The 13,047-nt window shown below is 38.6% G+C and overlaps 1 protein-coding gene across 3 annotated transcripts in view; it reads right to left on the bottom strand.

The window, feature by feature from the left end:
* LOC138707874 (uncharacterized) overlaps nucleotides 1–13,047 on the bottom strand; it is a 469,237-nt gene that overhangs the window by 106,742 nt on the left and 349,448 nt on the right. For all 3 annotated transcript variants that reach the window (XM_069837876.1, XM_069837875.1, XM_069837874.1), the window contains exon 5: nucleotides 2,200–2,309. In XM_069837876.1, the coding sequence (XP_069693977.1) occupies nucleotides 2,200–2,309 (110 nt within the window). The remainder of the gene's footprint in view (nucleotides 1–2,199; nucleotides 2,310–13,047) is intronic.

Consider the following 13,047-nt stretch of genomic DNA (forward strand, 5'->3'; position numbering starts at 1 on the left):
TATCACAAAATGTTTTATCCACTTTGATAAAAAATATTTTAATAAAAGTAATGTATCATTTTTTATTAATTTTGAACATGTCTTTCGTGGAGAGGCGGTTGTAGTATTATTAGTTTCTTCCTGCCAGAGGCGATTCGTTTATGTTTATTTTATTAGTTTTGAACACGATATGTTTTTGTTTGTAACATAAGAACAGCAGTACTAGGAAAAATAAACAAACATTGTTAAAGTAAGTTCAAACGAGGATTTAGATATTGAAAATGCTGCAAATTCTGCAATTAAATGTTTAGCACCACCGAAATGCCGCGTAAGATATAAATGTTTATAATAAATAAAATCAATTCTATTTTATTTTATTTAATATGTGGTTCACATTACGCAACCAGTTACGTAATAGGATTATCATACCCAACTAGTTGCGTAATGAATGTGTTTACAACATTTGAATCGGTCATTTGTAAAACCACATGAGTCACAGAAAATAAGTTTCGAGAAAAATAGAAAAATCTACCTAGAGTTAATGAATTTTCTGTTAGGTCTGTGAATTTTTACAGAACCATACATTAGTATGTCTGATTACAAAAGCATTGTATTTTAATTATCTCATTTCATATCACCTTAAAGCATTTTTTAATTTATGGGACTCATGTTGTTTTAACAAGTACCAATAATAACAACTCCAGTATCCTGACAAAATATGGAGTGTACTGTTTGTTGTAGTGTGAAATACATTATTATACAGTTTTCAATCACTTCATATTGTTATTTTTATTTCATATTCCAAATGATTCATATCATTCACAAATTAAATTCAAAACATCATACCCGACTTAAAAAGTTATTCGGGAGTAATTAATTTTCATACCAGTGTATCACATGTTTAATGGCAATGCATGAGTACAGGCATATCTTTAGTTCACAGTAAGAAAATAACATAAAATTCATATTATCCCTTCAAAAAAGACGGTGTTTCTTACCTTGGGATCTCTTCGAGAATTTTTTCTCTCTATATCATGCACTTCTACAAGTCCTTGAAGGTACACGGGTACACATCTTGTTCATTTTTGTTTTCAAATGACGTAGTTTTATTAAAATGTCTATTCTATCTCGTACAGGTACTTTCACAGAACACTGTTGATTATTTTTTCTTCTATAGAACTCTTGGAACTACACTCACTGTCCAACACCTTGATAAAGAAGTGCTTGATAGTAAATGCGTCATGACTGCACATGCGTTAAAGCCACATGAGTCCGGGGACTGAAGTGGTTTTGAAAGAACTCAATATTTTAAGATTTTATAGAACGCTTAGTAATGATCGGACTCGTCTTGTTTTGATTGGAAATGATGCGTCTGTCCTATAGTACCGGTAACTCATTTTCGTAAAAATTTGGAGTCACGTGGTTTTACAAATGACCGATTCATTTGTATTAGTGATGTAAAGTCCACATTACATAATCAATGTGGATAAATATTATTTAATGTGACGAAAAGCATGAAAAATTCTAAAGTAGAAGTGTTATAAAATGCACTGCACATCGACTCTGAAGTGCCATGTCGTGTGAGCAGCGTCTATGACATAGGGTGCTATGCATAGATATTTCGTTAGCCCGCGCTACGAGCGTGCTAAACTAGCCCCGGCTATCGACTGATTACTTGTACGGGATTCATATCATATCATATCGCTAACACTGGTTTATGAATACGAAAAACATTATTTCGCTGATCATCCACCGGAAGCCCGCGCTAAGAATGTCTATGAATATGGCCCTTAAGCTCTAGCGCGTTGGTCTTCCATTGATCCATGGTGAGGTCGTGACAGAATTTTTGAGGGCCACCTCCCCTTCTTTCAGCTATCATCAGCAATAGTTGGAATAGGCTGTGGTGAAATCTTGGAGGTAGTACGGATTTTCGATGTTGATTATAGGAAAGAGTTGGGACTCCAGGCTCTGGGGCTTATGAGGTAGACCTACTCGTCCGAGGATGGGACCTGGCAGTCAGGACTGAGGCGGGATGGCTCATCTGTCAGTATCGGATTTACGAATGCCACCCAGACCATCTGTTGAACTTGGAAAATCATCGCATATATAAAGGGCGCACCATGAGCCAAAGCAAGCCTAAGTGCAAGGTCCCGGCCCGGATCCAGCCCTGATAAAGCGAAGCGAAGCCAGCGAGCCAAGTTGTGTGAGACTTGTACTTACCGCACATCTGTAAGGTGGGAGGCGGTTCCATCCGGGTCGAGTATCACGAAGGGCGAGGTAGCGCTGGTCCGCTGGGCCGGACCAATGTCCCAGGCACTGGAATGTCACGTCTGCAACAGTCACAGCACAGCGTTTCAAAGTATTACTCATGTGTCGAAAGACGATAACAGTTCAACATGAATCCTCTTGTAGTTGCTTCAATAAGAGCCAGGATCAAATCCGCACTAGGGCAATGTAGTGTAGAGATGGGATAAACAGTTCTTTTCAAGAAACAGTTTCGACTGTAACTGTTTCATGAGCGAAGCTGTTCCAAAATAACAGTTTCGAAGAAACAGTTTCATAAGAATATGTTTACAACATCAGTGTCAACTGTTCCAATTGTTTCACTTTCTCATGCTTCAGGGACATGTTTGAAAACCCTTGAATCGTCTTTAAATCAGCTGTTCTGTGTATTATGACGACAAAAGTCATTTTTCTTAGGTTACTGTTAAAGAGTACAATAAGTAACTACAATTCAAAATGAATCGATTTTAGTAAAAATAACGCATATAAACCTAGGAGCGTTTAATAACGGTAAGACATTAGGCGATAATATTTTCCGCGGTATATTAATAATTAACACTATGTTTGGGCACCATGAACATATTCTCCATCAATGGGCGGCTAATAATTATTAATATCAGATTTATTAGGAAATTTGATTCGTACAATTAAATTGCGCGGTCCTACATAGGCTACTGTTCCACGAAGGCCGTGTGGAACCGATATTATATCTACTTTCGATTGGAAATCGATGACAGCGCTACATGTGTTCTTTGCAGACTACAAAGAACAGGAAAGCTGTTTAGAATTTAAACTGTTTATCTCTTGGAAACATGTGGAATGTTGAAGTGATGACTGGAGCAGTGTAATCTCTTGGGAACAGTTGGAACAGGTTATTTGACGAAACTGTTTCGATACGAAACAGTTTCAATTGTGAAACAGTTTCAAAATAACTGTTCCAGCTTTTTTACCCAACTTTAATGTATTATTAAATAATGTAATGTTTTAGAATAGTTTTTCGAAACAAAGGTGATGTGTCACATCGTATATTTAACCCAAATTAACAATGCATTTTTGAACGGAAACACGGCGTTGACGTCAAAATAGGAACCATGCCAATAAATGAGACCATTAGCAATACAGACGTAACAAAATGTGTACTTCTGTAGACATACTATGCTTCGGATGCTTCTAAATACCAAGAGATTAAGGAGGAAGAGTAAATGTTTCAGGAGGTGGTAATATGGACTATTATGAATCAAAAAGTTACTAAAACGTATGTCCAATGTTACACGGATGTGGAGATACAGTACAACTTCTTGAATGTTACCAATAACAAGCCTTCAGCCACGTATCCACGAAGTGAGGTTGAAACCAGCGCCCATCTCTCGCGGCAGCCTCGCGTGTTGTTTTCCTCGCGGTTTCGTTCTTTTGGAAGCGAGGCAAGAACTCGAAGCAGCGTGAGCCACAAGTTAGTGCGCGAAAATTGAGACAGTTAACATCGGGTTGCGTGATGGCATCTTTACCAACGAACAGTCCACACAGAGAGAGTTAATCACAGCGAGGCACTTTTGAGCGCACCCAAAAACCGTCTGGAATTGGCTCACAGCGAGGTAACCTCGCTTCGTGAATACGCAGCCTTACAAGTGGTATGAAGGAACGATAAACGACTACGTACTATTGAATACGTAGAAAGGAATAGTACGGGTCGCACTTCTGAGATCGTCTGAGGGCAGCACTGTTCAGAAGGGGGAGGAGGAACAGTTGTTTGTAGTTACCTTGGCTACAAGGATGGGTATGTTCTTCCAGCATAACGAAGCTCCGTACATTTTAGCCGTTGTTGATATGTTATCTAAATCTCAAATTTCTCTAACAACATTAACCATATCCAAACAATATTTGAGGACAAATATTTGTACATTGTCTGACGGATAGAAGTAGAGACAGACAGGCATAAAAACGGCAAGCCGAATACCTACTTTTGACATCTGAGATGCTGAAAACGTATATTTTCGCGAATTATTCGAAATATATTTTGCAGCATTCCAACACTTTCTCTTTATTCTTCTGGGAATACGCATACCTTGCTTTTTTTCTAAAGTAACGTAAAGTACAGAATGTAAATAAAGTAGAACGAAGTAGGGTATTGCAAATTAAACTAAGTACTATAAATTAGAACAGTTTAAAGTAAAAAGAACTAAAGTAAGTAAATAAAGTAGAAGAATGTAAAGTAAATTAAAGTAAAGTATTGTAAACGTAGTAGTGTAAAGTGAAATAAACGAAAAATGTAAAGTGTAGTCTCGTAAGCAGAACATAGTACGAAATGGAAATACAAAAATTGGAAATTTATCCTTTGAAGAGGTGGAAAAATTCAAATATTTTGGACCAACAGTAAAAAATATAAATGTCACTCGGGAGGAAATTAAACGCAAAATAAATATGGGAAATGCCTGTTATTATTCGGTTGAGAAGCTTTTATCGTCTCATCTGATGTCAAAAAATCTGAAAGTTAGAATTTTATAAAACAATTATATTACCGGTTGTTCTGTATGGTTGTGAAACTTGGCCTCTCACTTTGAGAGAGCAACAGAGATTAAGGGTGTTTGAGAATAAGGTTCTATGGAAAATATTTGGGGCTAAAAAGGATGAAGTTACAGGAGAATGGAGAAAGTTATACAACACAGAACTGCACGCATTGTCTTCTTCACCTGACATAATTAGAAACATTAAATCCAGAAGTTTGAGATAGGCAGGGCATGTACGTATCACGTATGGACGAATTCAGAAATGAATATAGAGTGTTAGTTGGGAGGCCGAAGGGAAAATACTTTTGGGGAGGCCGAGACGTAGATGGGAGAATAATATTGCAATGGATTTGAGGGAGGTGGGATATGATGTTGGGGACTGGATTAATCTTGCTCAGGATAGGGACCGATGGTGGGCTTATTTGAGGGCGGCAACGAACCTACAGGTTCTCTAAAAGCCATAAGCAAGTAAGTAAGTAAGTAGAGTAAAGCGAAGTAGAATCAGGACGAATAGAAGAGGCTTGTTGCGATACACCTTACTTTTGAGATAACCCAATAGGAAGTAATCAGCGTACACTGCTCATGATTCAATGAACTGTCTCCGAAACATGTTTCCAGGACGAATAATTTCACGATTTGGAGACATTGCCTGGTCGCCAAGATCTCCTGACTTGACAGCAACTGATCACTTCTTATTGGGTTATCTCAAAAGTAGGGTGTATCGCAACAAGCCTCACCCCATCATCCAGCTGAAATAAAACATAAGGAACGAAATTAGTGTCATCGAACTTGTTTTGTTGGGGCGAGTTATGCAGAACTTTCACAGCAGATCGCAGGAATATATTCGTTGCTATGGAGGCTACTTACGGAATGTAGTTTTTTAAAAAGTAATCAGACATTAATAAATTGCATTGTACTAGATTACGTCCAGTAATTTGTCCTGAGTGTCCCAGAACAGGACGATAAAAACCGTCATATCCCACTGCCGAAACCTATATTTTATATTTGTCGTTGTTTAAGTTTTCTTAAATTTGTCTAAAAATGTACCATATTGAGTAGTCCCTAGCGAACGTGTCGTTAAACGGAACTAATGTTGTACTATATAAGCAGAAGAACATTTACATCTATTATCACAACACGAGATGGGCGAGAACATTTGTCGTGATGCAATAGCGATATCGTAATTTATCTCGCTTCATTTTTAACAATTTACAATTTAATTTTTTTCTCGTAGGCCTAATGTGATTTTTGATGACTTACCCATTTTATTATAATTTCGCATGGAGCAAACCGATGGATGTTGGATGAAGACAGTTGACATGAAAGCCCGCGCTGTGACGCATCTCGCGTGGGCACGCCTGCCAGTGCTTTTTCTGTCCTCGGGATTTGCGAAGGGGTCTCAGCCTCCCACTTCTGATTCCCTACTTCCTTCGCAAAGATCACGTAATTCGCCATTCTTCTTATGACGCTAACAAGCACTCATACGTAGGCGTGTTACTTGTTTATTAATATTACAACTCATGTATTATTTGGATAAGACTGTATATTTGCAACAGTTACACTTTGGGTGGAAAACACGGAAATTTTACTTGAAACAAGTAAAGCGATAGGTTTGGAAGTAAATCCCAAAAAGACAAAGTATATGATTATGTCTTGTGACCAAAATATTGTACGAAATGGAAATATGAAAATTGGAGATTTATCCTTCGAAGAGGTGGAAAAATTTAAATATCTTGGAGCAACAGTAACAAACATAAATGACACTCGACAGGAAATTAAACGCAGAATAAATATGGGAAATGTCTGTTATTATTCGGCTGAAAAGCTTTTGTCATCTAGTCTGCTGCCAAAAAATCTTAAAGTTAGAATTTATACACAGGTTGTAACTCTAATAATGGCAACTATTTATTTACTACGAATATACAAGTGATACATCTGTGAAACTTCTATAGTCCTTCGATGTAGAAACTAGCATTGTCTACAAATCGTTGCCAGCGATGTGGAAGTCGTAGTATCCCTGTAGCAGCTCCTGTTCTGTTGATGTTTCTGATGGACCGCCCTACTGCCTGCAGAATATCGGGAACAATCCGGAATCGAACGTCAAGAAGTGGTTCCTTCATCATTGGGATTAAGTCATAATCACAGGAGCTTAAGTCCGGTGAATGTGATGGATGAAAAAGTACTTCTCACCCCCAGCGACGGTACAAATCAGCTACAGGGTGTGCAGTGTGCGCCCTTGCGTTATCCTGCAAAATGATGGAAGAGTTTTGCAAAACGTGTGCGCGCTTTCTTCGCAACGCTGGTCTCAGATTATGCTAAAAAATGACGGAAATACTGTGCATTAACATTCTGATTCTGCGGGACGGTATGTGTTAGGATGACCCCGTCACAGTCGTATACAACAATCAGCATAACTTTCGCATTCGTAGGGGTACGACGCACCACTGCTTTGCGTGACCCGTAATGACGCCACTCATTTGATTGGCGCTTAAGTAGAGGTTCGTATGACCTGGCCCACGTCTCATCAAGCGCAACAATACGCCGTAAAAAGGTGTCTCCTTCACGATCATAACGCTCCAAGTAAGTTTGAGCGGTGTCGTATCGTATCCATCGCTGTGTCTCCGTCAAATCCCAGAGAACCCACCGAGACGCAATTTTTCTCATTTTTAGGTGATTCTTTACAATACGAAACACAATCATATGCGATATTCCTATCTCCTGGGCTAACTCACGTACCGTCTGTCGTCGATCGTTGTCTAATAGCGCGGAAACAGCTTGCAATTCCTCTTCACTAACACTAGGACGATCCGGCTGAGCCATGTTTTCCACGCGGTCACGCCCCTCGTTGAAGGCTCGAACCCACCTCGCAGCAGTCACTCCACATGCCTCAACAAGACCGTCATGACATTGTCGTGCTTGTACGACCACTGGCAGATTGAATTTTCAGCCAAAATCGCTGATCCTGCTTTGTAAACACAACCGCTTAGAGCTGTAACTAACAGGAGACTAAATTCAACTCTCCACAGCGCATGCGCTGTGAGTCGGACAGACAGACTAACATGTGGTAGAAGTGAGAAGAAGTAACTCCGTCTCGTTTCGCTTTTACAGCAGTGTTGCCACTATTAAAGTCACACCCCACGTAAAACAGTTATATTACCGATTGTTCTGTATGGTTCAGAGACTTGGACTCTCACTTTGAGAGGGGAACAGAGATTAAGGATGTTTGAGAATAAGGTTCTCAGAAAAATATTTGGGACTAAGATGAAGATAGAGGAGAATGGAGAAAGTTACACAACGCAGAACTGCACGCATTGTATTCTTCACCTAACATAATTAGGAACATTAAACCCAGACGTTTGAGATGGGCAGGGCATATAGCACGTATGGGCGAATCCAGAAATACATATAGAGTGTTAGTCGGGAGACCTGAGGGAAAAAAGACCTTTGGGAAGGCCAAGACATAGATGGGAGGATAATATTAAAATGGATTTGAGGGAATTGGGATATGATAAGGACTGGATTAAACTTGCACAGAATAGGGACCGATGGCGGGCTTATGTGAGAGCGGCAATGAACCTGCGGGTTCCTTAAAAGGCATTTGTAAGTAAGTACACCTTGGGTAAAATGAAATACTTGAGAGTGACGGGGAACACGTAGACGTTGTTCCTGGTGGCGCTTCCAAATCTAACCTAGCCAGTCAGCTTCCGGAAGTTGTTCCCTGAAAAGCATTCCACGAGGGGAAGACCAGCAGTCTACTTTCAAGTGTGAATAGTTTGTCTAAACAAGACACACAGTACAAAATCAGGAGAAAGAGGAAGAGGAAATTGGGCCACCAGTGTGATCTAGGGATAGAGAGCTGTGCTTGGATGTGGATACGAATTTCACTTCGACTGATTACCTTTTGGGTTTGTTTGCTATTTCTCCCCAACTGCAGCACGAAACCTAGATAATTCCATGGCGAACAAATTCAGTACCTCATCGCTAAGGCGCGCCTTATCACTCCGTGAATTCGGGTTCGATCCCCGTCATTACTTGGGTGAACAACTTTGAAAGATAGTATTTTCCTAGGGATTCTCCAGTTTCCCACATCATAACACATTTAATTCCATCAAACTTCTAAATTTCACTCTACTCTTATATTCGTTTGATCTAATTTTGTTTCGTAAATAATATGCTTTCAGCTGATGGGTACGATCTTCGGTGAAGCCAATTGGAGGCGGCCAGCCAGTTACTGTTTCTCTTTACTACATTCACGACTGTGTTCCCAGGTGCAGGGAAAGACCGATGGGTGGTACCTGCTGATGGATCCGGGAAAAAAAATTAGTGTCGTACGGGACATGCTTTGCGTATTCAAAGTATGTTTCATTTATTCTAATAATTACAAATTATTCAACGGTTTACTTTGAATAATTCAATATATTACGTATTAACTTAAAGTATTTTATATATGACGTATATAAATACGAGTACGTATGTAAAAATATTATATTTTAAGGCGAAGCTCTACTGAGTTTTTGTAATTTCTGCAATTTTAATTGTATCTTCTTGAAAATTTTAAATCGGTTAAATATTTCTAAAATACATATGCACAATTTTTCTCTAACTTTCATCTTGAAAAATACGCCCAGAAGAAATGTTGTTCTATATTTTATTTAAAAATAATTTCTACTCTTAGTAAACAATTAATCTGGTCCTCACATAAAGATAATTTACTCCATAAAAGTTTAAAATGAAGCTAAGACTCTCTGTAATGAAATGGTGCATTGGTTTTTTTCCTTGTTAACACAGGGTGTTAAAAAGTATCCACTATTTTAGGAGGTGCTACTATGCATCAAAACAAGAAAAAAATCTAATAAACATGAGTCCTACAATACATACTTTCTGAGATCTGAACACGTGTTCATAGAAGGTACTCAATGTGACGTCCATTTATGACAATGCATTCCTCTGCCCTTCGGCGTAATGAATCACGCACTCTTTGAAATTGACCAAAAGTCTTGGGAATTTAGATTTGAGGAACGAGCAGGTCAAGATGTGGGGCCCCCAATTAATCCAGCGGTCCTGAAATCTCAACGTCAGTTGTTCACGCTCATTGCAGAAAAAATGTGCTGGTGTGCCATCATGCATGAACCACATCTGTAGTCTTTGCTGACATGGCACATACTCAGCAAGGTAGGCAATACTTTAATAAAAAAAGTCCTGATAACGAGCCTTTTGATGCATACTATCACCTCCTAAAATATTGGATACTTTTAACACCCTGTATACATTATTAGTTAAAAATAGTTTGGACATTTGATTTTTTCTCACTTTTTTACTTCACTGCCGGGCATAAAAGACACAGCTTTTTTAAAATAATAATCCTTTGTATACAGTGCAAGAATGCATCACTTCATGCAAAGATCTGTTATCAGTATGTGTGCAAAATTTAACTGATACAGGTATAGTCATTCAGGATTTACCCTATTTCTAGTTAATTAAAATGTAATAATTATTATAGTTTTTAACGCATTCTGAATATACGTAGTAATCACTTACGCGAGATAAACAAAATTTATAACTTTTAAAAATTTAGTTAATAGATCGAGCATAAAAACTGGCGACTTTCTGCAGATTTTTTTCTTTCACAACTGGCAAAAGTAAGACGGAGTTGATCACCCTGATCGGCAGTGTTGGCTTGGATGACTAGCGATTGCAATGTACACGATCGAAGAGCGCCTGTTCATCGTTGGTATATACTGACAAACAGGTTCGTTTAAATTAAAGCACGTCAAAGTTATTTCAGATTGAATTTGGCGTGAGTCGTGTACCTTCAAGTGTTCTACTGAGAAACTGACAAGCAAATCAGAGACGATAGGAAGCCTTGTCACACGGCATTTATGATGCCGGAAACTGTTTGAAAAGACACTACAGCAGGGGTGCAGAAATTTTCCCTCATTTGAGGAGCCAGCCCAAAAATTTAGGAGCCAGCAAAGATCCCACAAACCTGATTCCTATTAATAATCGAGTTGCTACTTGGCATTGATCTCGGTATTACTTTTTTTGAACACTTAAACCGCCAAAAATTGTTAAAAGTATTTAGTATAAATAGGATTGTCATATAGACTATACAAGTGAAATCGAGACAACTTTTCAGGGTTGACGTTCGATAAAGTTGTAATAATAATAGTAATAATAATAATAATAATAATAATAATAATAATAATAATAATAATAGCATACGTAACCCCTTTTGACACGAGAAATAGCCGCTCTCCTGTAGCGTGAATTTGTCTAGGTGTCGTTCGGATTAACGTGTGTGTCGCACGGGGAAATATTAAGCATCGAGGTCCGAGGATGAAGTCAAGTCGTAGCAGCGAAGTTAAAAAATTAAATTATGGTACATTTAACGACGCTCGCAACTGCAGAGGTTATATCAGCGTCGCCAGTGTGCCGGAATTTTGTCCCACAGAGTTCTTTTACATGCCAGTAAATCTACTGACATGAGCCTGTCGCATTTAAGCACACTTAAATGCCACCGACATGGGCCGGGATCGAACCCGCAATCTCGAGCTCAGAAGGCCAGCGCTATACAACTACGCTAAGAGGCCGGCAGCAGCGACGTATGTGTATGTTACGAAACGACATATTCCCTGTGAAAACTTTAATGCTTAGAGATATTCGAATCCCAGTCTTTGGAATGAGAAGGAAGAACTCTGTCCGTATGTAAAATGCACGCGTGTAAATACGGTGTTCGATTCAACGTTATTGGCCCCTGTCTTTCATTGTTTGGCTAGTGAGCGAGCTGTGTGTAGAGTCATAAGAAAGAAATTTAATCACAAATGTGCATAGCAGGGGAAGAGGAAAGAGGAAGAATGAAAATAATATCTATGCTCGTAGCTGAGGGACGCTGTCAAGAAATATGTCATCATGACATTGTTTAGCCAACAGACGTAGTGGTTAGTAACGGGACGTGTGGAAGAATATTGTGTTTTAAGACGGAGTGTTCCGCGACATGACAAGAAGGAAGTGTTGGATGTTATGACTGCGCGGCCTAGCCTGTGTGACCCAGCCCGCCAGCAGTGATGAATAACCCGATCTTAGTCTATCTACTTTTTGCAGGGGCCAAAATCCCTGAATCAAGCTGTACACAATGATTCCAGAGCTATTGCGAGGTGGGACTTGATCTCTGAACAACGATCAATTTCCATGTCAAAGGGTGTATAAATATAAAGAAGCGAGTAGCCTATATTTTTTTACATGATTTAGAGTACCAATCATATTTTTCTGACTTTGTTCTGCATTTCAGCTGGTTCTTATTTTAAAAATATAGTCATAAAATTCACTACAACTGAAGCTTTTGATTCTATACTGTAGCAACAAGCTAGCTTTACTCGATGATACTTTTAATCTACTACGCTCATCAGGTCATTGAGTGATAATATCCTCTCCACATTTCGATTATAGGTAGGATTGCTGAAATAAAATTCAGCCAATTTCAGTAGTTGTGAATACTGCTCGGGAGATATGTTTGATTGAAAAACGACATCCATTTCGCATCAGCTTGTTTATTTTTGTAACTGTAAATTTCCTCCCCACCTAATTTTTCTACACATATTTTTTCAATCATGCTGACTGGACAAATAATAAATAATCATTAACCTGACATTCCATATTACAAATAAATTCAACAGACTTTTTAAATTGTGCGACATTAAAGCCTTATCAGTTCTCTTTGGAATTTGACTGGAGCCTGCTCAACATTTACAGAAAAGGGCGTCATAAAAATGTTCACAAAGTTCCTATACGCGGCAACAGATTGTTTGTGGAGAGAGACTAACTGACTCAAATAACGTCACCAGGGAAGGACACAATATCTCTGAAGTTGAAATCATGCACTCCTTTACAAACATTCCATCCGTAAAAGACCAGCTACTTCTGGCGATATTTAGGGCAACAATATAGCTTTCATGGACAGCTCTTTCGAAACTTGGCTCAATGTGCGAAAAAAAAAGGAAAAGTGAATTTTTAATGACATTGTCACTATACAAAAAAGACATAATACATAGTTAAACGGGCAGAAAATCCTTTAACAGTTTAACAAAAGTTTTTATAATAATTCTCATACATTGTTGACAACTGTTCGAAATAAACTTACTATAACCATTAATTTAATTACATTGCCCTTAGAGTGCTTAATTAGTTGAAATCATATTCACCTAGTCGTAAAAGACTGGTTTTGACCTTTAGTTTCGCTATTAATGCCTTCCTCTCTTCGCTGATAATATAAGCGAGGGTATCA

The sequence above is a fragment of the Periplaneta americana genome, chromosome 10, assembly GCF_040183065.1.
Source record: "Periplaneta americana isolate PAMFEO1 chromosome 10, P.americana_PAMFEO1_priV1, whole genome shotgun sequence".
NCBI classification, from domain to species: domain Eukaryota; kingdom Metazoa; phylum Arthropoda; class Insecta; order Blattodea; family Blattidae; genus Periplaneta; species Periplaneta americana.